The 12,608-nt window shown below is 47.9% G+C and overlaps 1 protein-coding gene across 1 annotated transcript; it reads left to right on the forward strand.

Annotated features, from left to right (window-relative positions):
• Positions 1-1,541: 1,541 nt before the first annotated feature.
• On the forward strand, positions 1,542-7,520 carry RMI2 (RecQ mediated genome instability 2). Its single transcript, XM_079945224.1, has 2 exons — positions 1,542-1,845; positions 5,008-7,520. The coding sequence occupies exons 1-2, from the start codon at positions 1,545-1,547 to the stop codon at positions 5,154-5,156; spliced, it is 450 nt and encodes a 149-aa protein (XP_079801350.1). The 5' UTR covers positions 1,542-1,544; the 3' UTR covers positions 5,157-7,520.
• The last annotated feature ends 5,088 nt before the right edge of the window (positions 7,521-12,608 follow it).

The following is a 12,608-nucleotide window of genomic DNA, read 5'->3' on the forward strand; positions in this document are numbered from 1 at the left end:
TGTGTGTGTGTGTGTGTGTGTGTGTGTGTGTCCGTGTGTCCGTGCACACACACACACAAATTTGAAGGCCAAGAGAATGGTGGGAAATTCCCAGGCCTTTACTTCAACTCCCTTCCCCATCACTTTTCTGGCCTTCAGGTGCCTTGGGGAAGGCCAGTGGGGACTCACCAGGCTTGAAGGGGGTGGGATTCTCTCTTGGTTAAAATCTCTGCTTCCTTCTGAAGTTAGAAGCCTGGTTACTCTACAACTTAGGGTTGAGGTATAGAGGCCAGGATCCCACGGAGGCTACTGCCAGAGAGGCTGTGGGCAAGCCACCTAGCTTCTGTGAGCCTTCGTTTCCCCCTTTGTAGAACAGTATTTACAGGGTGTGGGTACATGGGATACTCCCTTTAAAGCTCTTAGGTCAGAACCTGGCTGAGTATTTCTTAGCTGCTTTATAAAAATCGACCTCTTGGTGAATACCCTCTGTGAGCCAGGTATTGCGGGAGGCCCTGGGAGGACAAAGTCTTCTGACAACTGGTCTTGATTTACAGGATTGCTTGGTTTAGGATTTGTGGATTTGACTGATTGGGGACATGCAATTTTTAGGGAGCAATTCCATTTCTAGAAAGTTATCTGAAACATGCACAAAGATTTAGCTCTAGATAGGTTCACAGTAGCGACTTATAAAGTGAAAAACTGGAAATAGCCTAATGTCCACCTCTAGGATATTGGTTAGGTAGGTGATGAGACAAATAGAATCTTAACGCAGTCATTCAAGAGGACGCAGAGGGATATTTGTTGATATGGAAAGATGTTTATTATTAAGTGAAAGTAATATACAAAACAATATTTGTGTATAAAAATATATATACACATGTATATAGTTTAAAACCTGAATGCTAATACACCAATAGTGGGTAGATATCTCTGAGTGATTTTTACAATTCTTTTCTTATTCTAGATTTCCTTTTCTAAATTTTCTACAATGAACGTGCATTCCTTTTGTGAAAAATATAGTAATATATCTTATTAACTTTTAAAGTATTTTGTTATTAAAATATAATAAATAAAAATAGTAATAAAAGAAAGGGCAATTTTACTAGCTGTTCCTGTCCCTCTTTACAGCCTTATCTCTCGACTCGATTCTTGATAACTCCCAATAAACATAGGCTCACCATTGCTACAATCCATTTCAGTATTTGCAGGTTATTTGTTAGCCTCAGAGAACCGTACTAGGCAAGGCGATATAAAGATGAATACTCACATTCTCCAGATGATTTGCGTGCACGCCAAATTTTGAGGTGCCTGGAAACAGGGAGTTCTGTACCTCCCTCCATTTATTTTTTCTCTTTTAATTCATTTCATCCATTCCTAGCTTGCGGGTCGGTTATTTACTTTACGTACGCCTGCGCACTCCTGGGGTGGGAGTGGGGCCGCTCTGTCCGGCGGCCCCGCCTCCCAACGCCGACCACTGGCCGGCTCCGCCAGCGCGCCCTGATTGGTGGCTGCGGACCGGGTCTCGCCGCTCATCAAGGTTGGCGGGAAAGAGGAGGCGGGGCAGAATGGCGGCGGCGCCCACTGCCTCCTCGCCCGGCGGGTGCCCCACGTCTGTGAGGCTGCCGCGGTCGCCGCCGCTCAAGGTTCTGGCGGAGCAGCTGCGGCGCGACGCGGAGGGCTGCCCGGGCGCGTGGCGGCTGTCGCGGGAGGCGGCGGGCCGCGGGCCGCTGGAGCTGACGGCCGTATGGATGCAGGGCACGGTGCTGGCGGCGGGCGGCGGCGAGGCGCGGCTGCGGGACCCGAGCGGGGCCTTCTCGGTTTGCGGCCTGGAGCGGGTGCCGCGCGGGCGGCCCTGCCTCGTCCCAGGTAACAGCCGGAGTCGACATCGCGCGGCTGACCCTGGGTTTGTACCGCCCGAGGGCGGGGCCTGGCCGTCCCACCTCCCGGTGTTTGCGGTGCCGGTCCCCCGCCTCGATACCCTTTCTTCCCTCCCCTCCCCAGCCAAGCGCCACCCAAGCAGTTCTGATGATACGCATCACCTGCAGCCCATTCAAAAAATAGTTTCCGAGGACTCCACCAGCCCTCCCAGCTGGAGTCTCCGGGGGAGGGACCCCCAGCATGTGTATTTGTTAACAGAGTCCCTTCCCCACGGGTGATTTTTTTTCTCCCTATCAAGTTTTGGAAAATATCATAGTGGGGAACTTGGTACATCCCTAACGACTCTACTCAAATGTACCTTCCTTTGGGAAGCTCTCCCCAGTTCCCAGGAATGAGGAGCCCTGCTGTACCCCTTCTTCGTGGGACTGTCTTAGGCTGTAGTTCACTACTGTTTCCTTTTAAACCAGTGGTGTGCAAATTTGAACATGCATCAGACTCACCCTGAGGGCTTGTTAAAACTGAAGGCTGGGCACCACCCTCAGAGTTTGAGTCTGTTGGTCTGGGCGGGGCTGAGAATTTGCATTTCTAACCAGCTTCCAGGTGCTGCTGGTGCCGGTGGCCTGGGGGCCACACTTTGAGAACCACTGGGCCAGACTACGGCAGGGCGGGCTCTGTGTCTTTCTGACAACTATTCTCAGTGTTAGGTTGAACTTTTTCTGGCCCTGGCCCTTTCTGGCTGAGCTCCCAGGAGCACTTTTCTTAACCTTTCTGGACCTCTTACCAAAGGGACCAATAATTCCTGCCCGTTGTGTGGATTCAATACATTTAAAAAATGTCCTTACCACAGCTCCTAGGCCATAGTGACCAATGTTCTTTTACTAGGCAGTGCTCCTGCACGCTTGTCACCCCACCCTGGCGCCATCCTTCAGCCTCCCTCTCTGTCTGCCCTCCATTGCAATGTTAGTCTAGCACAAGATCGGCAAACTACAGGCTGCCACCTGTTTTTGCACGGCCCGTGAGCTAAAAATGTTTTCAAATGGTTAAAAAAAAACAGAAGATTTCATGACATGGGAAAAGTATCAATATATGAAATTCAAATATCCGTGTCCATAAGTAAAGTTTTATTGGGGCACCGTCATTTAGGTATTGTCTAGGGCTGTTTTCCCATTACAGCTACAGATCTGAATAGTTGCAACAGAGACGCGATGGCCTCAAAGCCTGAAATATTTAGTATCTGGCCCTTTACAGAAAAAGTTTGCCACCCTTGGCGTAGCATGTAGCACGAGCTGTTTGGTGTGCTGGTCCCCAGGCAGTGCTCTTTGAAGGCAAGCTGGGGCTGTCTCCCATGTCTGGCCCCAGCCCTGGCATAAGGTTGGCACCAGTAGGTACCTGAGTGGGCATTGCACGTTGGTGAACCCATCTGACTTACCTACTGGCCTGTGTGCCTGGGCCGTACCATTTCCTCTTGCTAATTAATACCAGGGCTTGATTGACAAGTCTGACGCTGGCTTCAGGTAGGGAGCCTGAAGAGTAAGCAGGCCACTGAAACACAAAGTGATGTCGTGGGCGCAGAAGAGGGACAACTGATCCAGGCCTGTATGGTCGGGGTGAAGGCCTGATAGAAGGGAGCGGCGTGATGGGGAAGGAGAAGGAGAGACAGTGGAGAGACACTCTGGCTGGGGGAGAGAGTGTGGGTAGAATGAACCAGACTAGTAACCAGGTGGTCTGTTCTCTGGAGGAAAGAGCTCAGGCCTTTGAGTTCACCCGTATAGTTGTGTTATACGCCTTGGTGTATGTAGGTTTTGAGTACGTGGATTCTGTGTTTACCTCGCCTGTTGGGCCTGTCTGTGGGCTTGTTCTTCCTTTCCAGGGTCTTCAGTCATTTTCTGAGGGCTCCATCTCCACCAGCTTTTTAGGCCCATTCAGAGGGTATGACAAGTGTATTTTCAGAATGAGCCTCTGTCGCTGAGGAACCCCACGTTACTTGCTCAGGTAGAATGTAGGGATGGGCTCAGGGAAACCTTAGTACGCCGTGCCAGGAGCTGATAGACCAGAGGGTAAGGTGTCAGCCTGCCTGGCTTCCTTCAGTCAGAGCCCCAGGCCCGAGTACCAACCCAGTCCTGATGTTGGAAGCAGTGTGATTAAAGCAGCCTCGCAGGGGCACTCAGTGGGGGCTGGCGACGTGCCTGCTCTTCCTGCTGTGTTTGGGGTTTTTTACACAGTTGAGTTTTGTGTGGTTAAGACTGGCCATTTTTGCTTTCAAGGAGAGCCACTTCCCCAAGGGAATGGGAATAGCGTCGTGGTTAATATGTCACTAGATCCTTGTGATGGCAGCCAGCCCTCTTGTTGATTTGCTTGTGTATGCCCAGCTGGCGGCAGGAGGTGGCAGGCATTGGTCCCAGGCAGTTGCAATAACGGTGGCATGGGGGTGCTACCACCTGCCCAGCTCTTTTGGCAACATAAAGGGAAAATTGGATTTGCTTTGGGGCTGTCAGGGGTTGTCTTTGCAGAAGGGGGACCAGTCCTGTGCACAGAGACCAGTCACAGGCTCTGGCATGGAGCAAGGAACAGGGAGAAGAGAAAAGCTCGGGTTTTCAGGCCCCGCCTTAGAGCAGTCTGTCTAATTACAACTCTTTCTCTGATGTGAGAGACTCTTCCACTCTTTGGGCGTGATAGCTTTATGCAGTGTGCTGTGATTTTGTTTTAGCATTTTATTTTAATATTTGTTTATTTGGTTGTGTGGGGTCTTAGTTGCGGCTCACTGGCTCCTTAGTTGGGGCACGTGAACTCTTAGTTGTGTTATGCATGTGGGATCTAGTTCCCTGACCAGGGATCGAACCCGGGTCCCCTGCACTGGAAGTGCGGAGTCCTGTCCACTGCGCCACCAGGGAAGTCCCTGTTTTAGCATTTTAAAACCAGAAACCAAAGAAGATACAAATGTCATTCTCCAGGTTAAATGCGGAATTTGTTGGCAATATATGTATTTTGACCACTAGCTGCCTTGGCACTTTGGTATCTACTCTCTGCTTTTTTTTTGTCTCCAGTTTGCCTCCCTGATAAATTTAAGCCCTCTCAAGGACTTCAGGTGTCTGTTTTGTTTTTATCTTCTCTATCAATGTGAACTTTACCACTGAGCTTTTCTTCTTCTAGGAAAGTATGTGATGGTGATGGGAGTGGTTCAGGCCTGCAAACCGGAGCCATGCCTGCAGGCTGTGAAGATGACAGATCTTTCTGATAATCCCCTCCATGAAAGCATGTGGGAGCTGGAAGTGGAAGATTTACACAGGAATATTCCTTAGAGGATGTTGGAAACGTCGATAAAAACAACCGAAATTCAGAAACAACTTAGGTTCTTATACCGTATGGATTTCATGGACATCACTCAATATGTATTTCTCAAAAGTTTATCAGAGAGCTTTGCTTCGAGGAGTCTGGATGTAGGATTTCTAAATGCTGGGACACTCCAGTGAACTCAGCCCCTGCTGCCCCTTGCTATGACTGTTTGCTGATGAAAAGCAGATGTTTTGTTCTCTTTTTCCTCTCCTTTTTTTTTTTTTTTTTTTTTTTGCTTTATGTGTGTTAATTCTCTCTCTCTAAAGCACACAGAAATCTCATGTTGCATTTTCCAAGTTTTACAAGTGATGATACTTTTTCCATTACCACTGCAACCCTACTTTACGAGGCAGAATTTGAACCTCAGTCATTGTCAGAAGAGAGTAAAGTGTGTGGTTATGGGCAGGAAAAGAGGCTGCATAAAAAAGGAATGACCTCATGGCTCGGCAGTCTTCTCCATCAACAGCTCCGTATCCAGTTTGCAAGTCAAACGGCATTTTCTAACTGCAGGCACTGGGGCCTCTCAAAGACACAGCCCTCTTTCTGCTTCAGACACCACTCAGCCCTAAATGTGTAAGGTCCATTCCCTGCAGATGCGGACGACGATGTCTGCCCTTCTTCCTTCACTTAGGGCTGTTGAAACACTCTCAGAATTTCTTGTTGAAACTAAAAATCAAGACTAAGAACAACTTCCAGGCATGAACTCAACTTCTGCCTCATAACTTTTGGTGAGATGCTGTGAGGAGGCAGCCTCCTGGTTAGAGTCTTTATGTTGTTTTTGGTAGGGAATGTCCTTCTGTTGTGATTGTGTTCAGTGTTGGGTGGCAGCTCTTCACTCCTTGCACAACCTTCACTTTGCTGTAAATATCAAGGGGGTCGGGTTATGCTCCTCATTGCTGTGGAGTTTTGCTGGATTATTTATCTCTACCACTAGTAAATTGTTTTCTATGCCGTATTTTTTAAAATAGATTTTATTTTTTAGGCGGCTTAGATTTCTAGAAAAACAAAAAAGATCAGAACCTATAGAGATGACCTTTACATGCCCTCCCTCAGTTTCCCCTGTTATTAACATCTTGCACTGGTGTGGTACCTTTGTTAAAATCGATGAGCCAGCATTGATACGTTATTATTAATTAAAGTCCATTGTTTACTTAGGGGTCATGCTTTGTGACGCACAATAGGCATAATATCGCGTATCCACTGTTACAGTATCATACAGAATAGTTTTGTTGCCCTAAAAGTCCTCTGTGCTCCACCTAATCATCCTTCCCTCCACCGTAACCCCTGGCAACCACTGATTTTTCTACTGTCTCCATAGTTTGCCTTTTCCAGGATGTTATATAGTTGGAATCACACAGTCTATAGCCTTTTCAGACCAGCTTCTTTCAGTTAGCAATATGCATTTAAGGTCCCTCCATGTAGTTTTGTAGCTTGATAGCTCATTTCTTTTTATCCTAATCCTCCACTGGATGGATGTACCCTAGTTTGTTTATCCATTCACTTATTGAAGGACATCTGCTTGATTCCAGTTTGTGGCAATTATTAATAGGGCTGTTGTAAACACTCGTGTGCAGATTTTGTGTGGACATAGGTTTTCAACATACCAGGGTAAATGCCTGGGAGCGTGATTGTTGGTTACACGGTCAGCCTGTGTCTAGCCTTGTGAGAAACGGCCAGACTGTCTCAGACTGCCATAACTAAACACCATAGAGCTGGGGCTTAAAAACATCCGACATTTACTTTTCAAAGTTCTGGAGGCCAAAGTCAAGGTGCTGCTTCCTGTTTCACAGGTGGCTGTCCTCTCACTGTGTCCTCACATGGTACCAGGGGGCAAGGTTGCTCCCTGGGGTCTCCTGTAAGGGCACTGATCCCGTTCACCTCCCAAAGGCCCCACCTCTATACCATTACACTGGGGGCTAGGTTTCAACGTATGAACTTGGGTTAGGGAGAATACATATTCAGTCTATAGCACTTTGGAGGGGACATATTCAATCTATAGCACTACCTTCCAACGTGGCTGCACCATTTTGCTTTCCCATCAGCAGTGTACGGAGTTCTTGTTCTGCAGCCTCACCAACATTTGATGTTGTCAGTGTTTTGGATGTGCCATAGTTTTAAACTCTAGCATTTTCTTTTAAAGGTGGGAAAATTGGAAAGTGTGCACTGTTTTTTTGTTTTTATAATAAACTTATTTTTGGCTGCGTTGGGTCTTTGTTGCTGCATGTGGGCTTTCTCTAGTTGCAGCGAGCGGGGTCTACTCTTCGTTGCAGTGCACAGACTTCTCATTGCAGTGGCTTATCATTGTGGAACACAGGCTCTAGGCGCATGGACTCAGTAGTTGTGGCTCGTGGGCGTAGAGAGCAGGCTCAGTAGTTGTGGCACACGAGCTTAGTTGCTCCGCGGCATGTGGGATCTTCCCAGACCAGGGCTCGAACCTATGTCCCCTGCATTGGCAGGTGGATTCTTAACCACTGCGCCACCAGGGAAGCCCCCAAGCCCTTCATTTGTCATTAAACTTGCTGTGTGACTGAGAGCAAGTTACCTACCTTCTCTGTGCTTTAGTTTCCTTATCTATAAAATGTAGATTATACCGAGCTCACAGCACTGTTGTGAAGGTGTGTGTAAATCACTTTTACATGTGTCTGGCACATGGTAGGCCCCAAATGATTGTTGCTGGGAAGAGCAGTAAGTTCCTACTCACATCCATTAGTTGCCTCTTTAAAATTTTATATATTTTTATTATTTTTACTTTTTTCTTGTTTTTGGCCACACCACACGGCTTGTGGGATCTTAGTTCCCCGACCAGGAATTGAACCTAGGCCCTCGGCAGTGAAAGTGCAGAGTCCTAACCACTGGACTGCCAGGGAATTCCCTATATACTTTTAGAATAGCTTTAGATCCACAGAAAAATTGCAAAGACAATACAAAGAGTTCCCATACACCTGCACCCTGTTTCCTTTATTAACATCTTACATGAATATGACACATTGGTTACAATTAGTGAACCAACACTGAGATGTTATTAACCAAACTCTATCCTTTATTCAGATTCCCTTAGTGTTTTTCCTAATGTCCTTTTTCTGTTCCAGGATCCCATCCAGGACACCCTGTGACATGGAGTCATCTTGTCTCCTTAGGCTCCTTCTGGCTGGGACGGTTGACCAGTTGCTTTTGATTACATTGACATTTAATTTTGATGTAGTCCATGGCATCTCTATTATAGGATTCTTAGGTCAACACTATTCCAAAACTAGTGTGGGTTTCCCAATAGTAGCCCCTGAGCTGGGTGTGTGGTAGCCTCCCGAAGACCTTGAAACCGAAGTCGACCCTACTGAGGTTCCCTTATGTGATGCCTGCTCTTCTGCTAGAAGACTGACCCAGGCTGCTGAGAACCATATCCTGCCCACTTCGTCCTCACCTAACTTCTGGTAACAAATGCCTGATTGAAAATCGCTGATTGGGCCGGTATCGTCGCCTGGGCAGCGAACAACCTCAGGAGTGTGGGAGGTGGGAAAACGAGGGTGCCCCATGTTTTTCCGACAGTCCGCGCAGACTGCCGACGGCTCCCGGTGGCTCCGAGCTGGCGGTGTGCCATCAGCATGTTAGCTGTTAGCTGAGCTGTTGCGGTTTCCCTGAATATTAAGAACTCTCACTGTTTCGGCTAGCGTTTCCTCCTTGACATCACCAATGAAAATGCATCTCGGGCGGGGGTTTTAGTTTCCTGATGCCAAATCAAAGCTGGTTTATCAGCAAGCTCCCCTCACCAGACAAGGGCAGGCTGTGTGCTCTGGCTGCAAAGCTTCCCTTTTGAAATTGGCTCTTTTCTAAGAACTGAAAATAAGCACCCTGGGCTGTGACTTCACTTTTCTTGGAACTGCTTTACATTATAAGAAAAAAAAAAACAAAAAACCCTCATTTAGCTAGTTTTGGATCACTGAGTTCCCTAATTCTTTCTGTTGCCTATTCTTGTAAAGCTGAAGTTTTACCGCAAAATTCTTATGCATCAGGTGAAGCAGGAAGGAGAAGGAATGACCACATGAAAAAGTCGAGTGTTTTGTCTCCTGGCCTGTTGTGTGTGATTTAATGGTGAGAAGGCAAAGAACCTGGGGAACACACCGCGGACAGAATCATCTTCGAACCCCAGGGATCCAGCTGCGACTGCGCGGCCCTGAAATCCGCTGGGTCACCAGATGGGCTAGGCTGGTGTTACTAAACCTCAGGTCATGGTCCAGATTCACTGAGCAGCTGCCTGTGTGTCAGGATGAGGGGAAAACACACATCCTCGGCCATAGTGACCTACATTTAGCAGACATCGTGGAGCCTGTGCAAAGGATGACTTTCAGGGGCCCCTGCCTGCTGAGGATGAGGGAGAGAGAGGCTTAGCCACACCTGAGCAGTCCTGGTCCTGCTCTTGCCTATCTGACCTTGGGCTTTTTTTTTTTTTTTTTTTTTTTGCGGTCCGCGGGCCTCTCACTGTTGCGGCCTCTCGCGTTGCGGAGCACAGGCTCCGGACACGCAGGCTCAGCGGCCATGGCTTCACGGGCCCAGCCGCTCCGCGGCATGTGGGATCTTCCCGGACCGGGGCACGAACCCGTGTCCCCTGCATCGGCAGGCGGACTCTCAACAACTGCGCCACCAGGGAAGCCCTGACCTTGGGCTTGGAGGTCAGTCTGTGAAGTGGATGGTACGTGGTAGGGTCATGGAAACTGGATTAGATGCCCCTTCCTAGTGCGGTTTGTAGACAGACACATAAATTGTTCTGAAATGTCTGTTAGTATCTCTGTCCCTGTCGGAGGGGCCTCCGGTGATGTGACTGTATCTTATTTATCTGTCTCCGTACATGCATAGCACACACGGCAGTCAGTAAATGTTCCGTGAATGGCTGGTTTTTAGGTAGGAAGGCAGAGGAAACACACGTGGAAAGGCACCATGTTCTTGAATTTACACTCAGCACTCCAGAGTTTCCAAATGCCAGGAGCCCCGTGACAGGCCGTCTAAGAGGGCCTTTTGAATCAAGCTTCTTTGGTAGTTTATAATCGGCCTGAGGGTGCATGCCAGAATGTTTGAGAGCCCTCTGAAGTACAAATAGGGAAGACTTGGTAAAAAACATAAAAGGAAAAGGAGAGAGACAGCTGAGTCAAAATAAAAGATTCATGTGGTTTGGGCAGAATCTGAAATTATAGTCCTATGAGAATCATGGAACATCTCTTGATAAAGAATGCAAATTCAAGCAAGGGTTGCACGCCAGGGACTGGGCTAGGAGCTTTCCCTTGTGTTACTTCATTCTGTGTCAGTGCCCCTGGGAGGTGCTTTCCCCCTCCTCTGGGAAAAGTGCCACCAAGGAATGGAGCCCTTTGCCCCAGGACATCTGGCCAGTAGGCTATGGCAGAGACGGGTCTCAGGCCAGTTGGTGTCCCTCGCCGTGGGAGAGGTGGCCAGGGCCTTCATTCTGAGAAACTCGTCAGATCCTCTGGGAACGTTAGGTCTTTACTCCTCGGTGCTAGCACCCTCTGCTGGTGTGTCCCGGGCAGAGCTGCCCCGTTCCATCAGAAACGGGCTGACAGCCAGTGACCTGAATGAAAAGCCACAGAAGGAAGCAAAGGAACAAATGGGGCCACGAGCAGTTTCGAGGCTGTCCACCCCGGCAGTTTCGCCCATTATCGCCGAGCCCTAATGGGGTGGGTAGAGTTTGGCAACCAGATGGCTTCTGATGGTCCCACTTTTGAATCTCAGCCCTGCTGTTTATTAACTGGGTGACCTTGGGTGAGTCACTTCACCTCTCTGAGCCTTATTTCTGTTATCTGTAGAAAAGGGATGGTTTGGGGTCAGAGAGGTGAAGTAACTTGTCTACGTGGCTGTTATAGAATCCAGTCTTAGCAGGTGCTCAAAACATTTTCACTTCACTGTTCTTTCTGTCACCAAGCACTTCCTGAGAAGTTCCAGGCTCGGTGACACGAAAAGTCACATGAACAAAAGACATGTGGTTGTCTCTCTGCCCTCCCACTCTGCCTCATCTCTCCTTCTTACCGCCCAAGAAATTTCCCTACTTTTAAGGACTCCTGTGATTAGATTAGGCTCACCAGGGCAATCTCCCCATCTCCAATCACATCTGCAAAGTCCCCTTTGCTTTGAAAGGTAATGTATTTTTACAGGTTCCAGGGGTTAGAACATGGACACCTTTGGGGCAGGGCATTCAGCCTACCCAGCCTGCCCTCTGCCCCACAAAGATGCACGTCCATCCCAAATGCAAAATACATTCACCTGGTCCCAAGGTCCCCGAAGATCTCATCCCATTTACAGCACAACTCAGTCCCACATCTCAGCCAAATCTCATTATCTAAATTATCTGTGTCTGGTGGGGGGAGGGTCTGGACGTAATTCATCCTGAGAGCAGTTCCTTTCCATCTGTGAACGTGTGGATCCCAAGAAACAAGTTAATCTCCCAAAATACAATGGGTGGCAACCCAGAGGGGATGCAGTCTAGCTCTGTCCCTGATCCAAGGGGACCAGAGATGTGTTATGGGCCAGAAAAAGAAGAAGAAAGAAGAAACAATGAGGCTCTAGCACCTGAAAATAACAAAATACTAAGTAAGCTTCTCTTCCACCTGGGCAAGAAGGACGAGGAGAGGAGTTTCTCTGAAGGTCTGTTAGCACCTAATTCTGTGTCCACTGAGGAAGAAGCAGAAGCAGAACTTCTCATCAAACAGGTAGTGCTTGTTTTAAAACGTCAGTCAGACTCAGGCCCTGCCCTGGGGTCTTCAGGGTACAACTGCGCTGCCTCTGGTTGCAGACTTTCCCAGAGAACCGCCCAGCCTGGGCCTCCCGCACGGCAGCCTCAGGGCTGATTACCAGCCCCACTGGGCTGCTTTTAGCCTCTTCTCTACCCGCATCTTTATTTATCTATTTAATTGAAGTATAGTTGATTTACAATGTCGTGTTAATTTCTACAGTTATACATATATATTCTTTTTCATATTCTTTTCCGTTTCGTTTATCACAGGATATTGAATATAGTTCCCTGTAGGACCTTGTTGTTTATCCATCCTATATATAATAGTTTGCACCTGCTAATCCCAAACTCCCAATCCATCCCTCCCCCACCCCGCCCTCCCCTTGGTAACCACAAGTTTGTCCTCTGTGTCTGTGAGTCTATTTCCATTTTGTGGATAAGTTCATTTGTGTCATATTTTAGATTCCACATATAAGTGATATCATATGGTATTTGTCTTTCTCTTTCTGACTTCATTTAGTATGATAATCTCTAGGTCCATCCATGTTGCTGCAAATGGAATTATTTCATTCTTTTTTTAAAAATTTTTATTTATTTTTGGCCGCGTTGGGTCTTTCTTGCTGCACACAGGCTTTCTCTAGTTGCGACGAGTGGGGCCTACTCTTTGTTGCAGTGCATGGGCTTCTCA

This window comes from Stenella coeruleoalba (assembly GCF_951394435.1).
Source record: "Stenella coeruleoalba genome assembly, chromosome: 15".
Classification (NCBI taxonomy): Eukaryota; Metazoa; Chordata; class Mammalia; order Artiodactyla; family Delphinidae; genus Stenella; species Stenella coeruleoalba.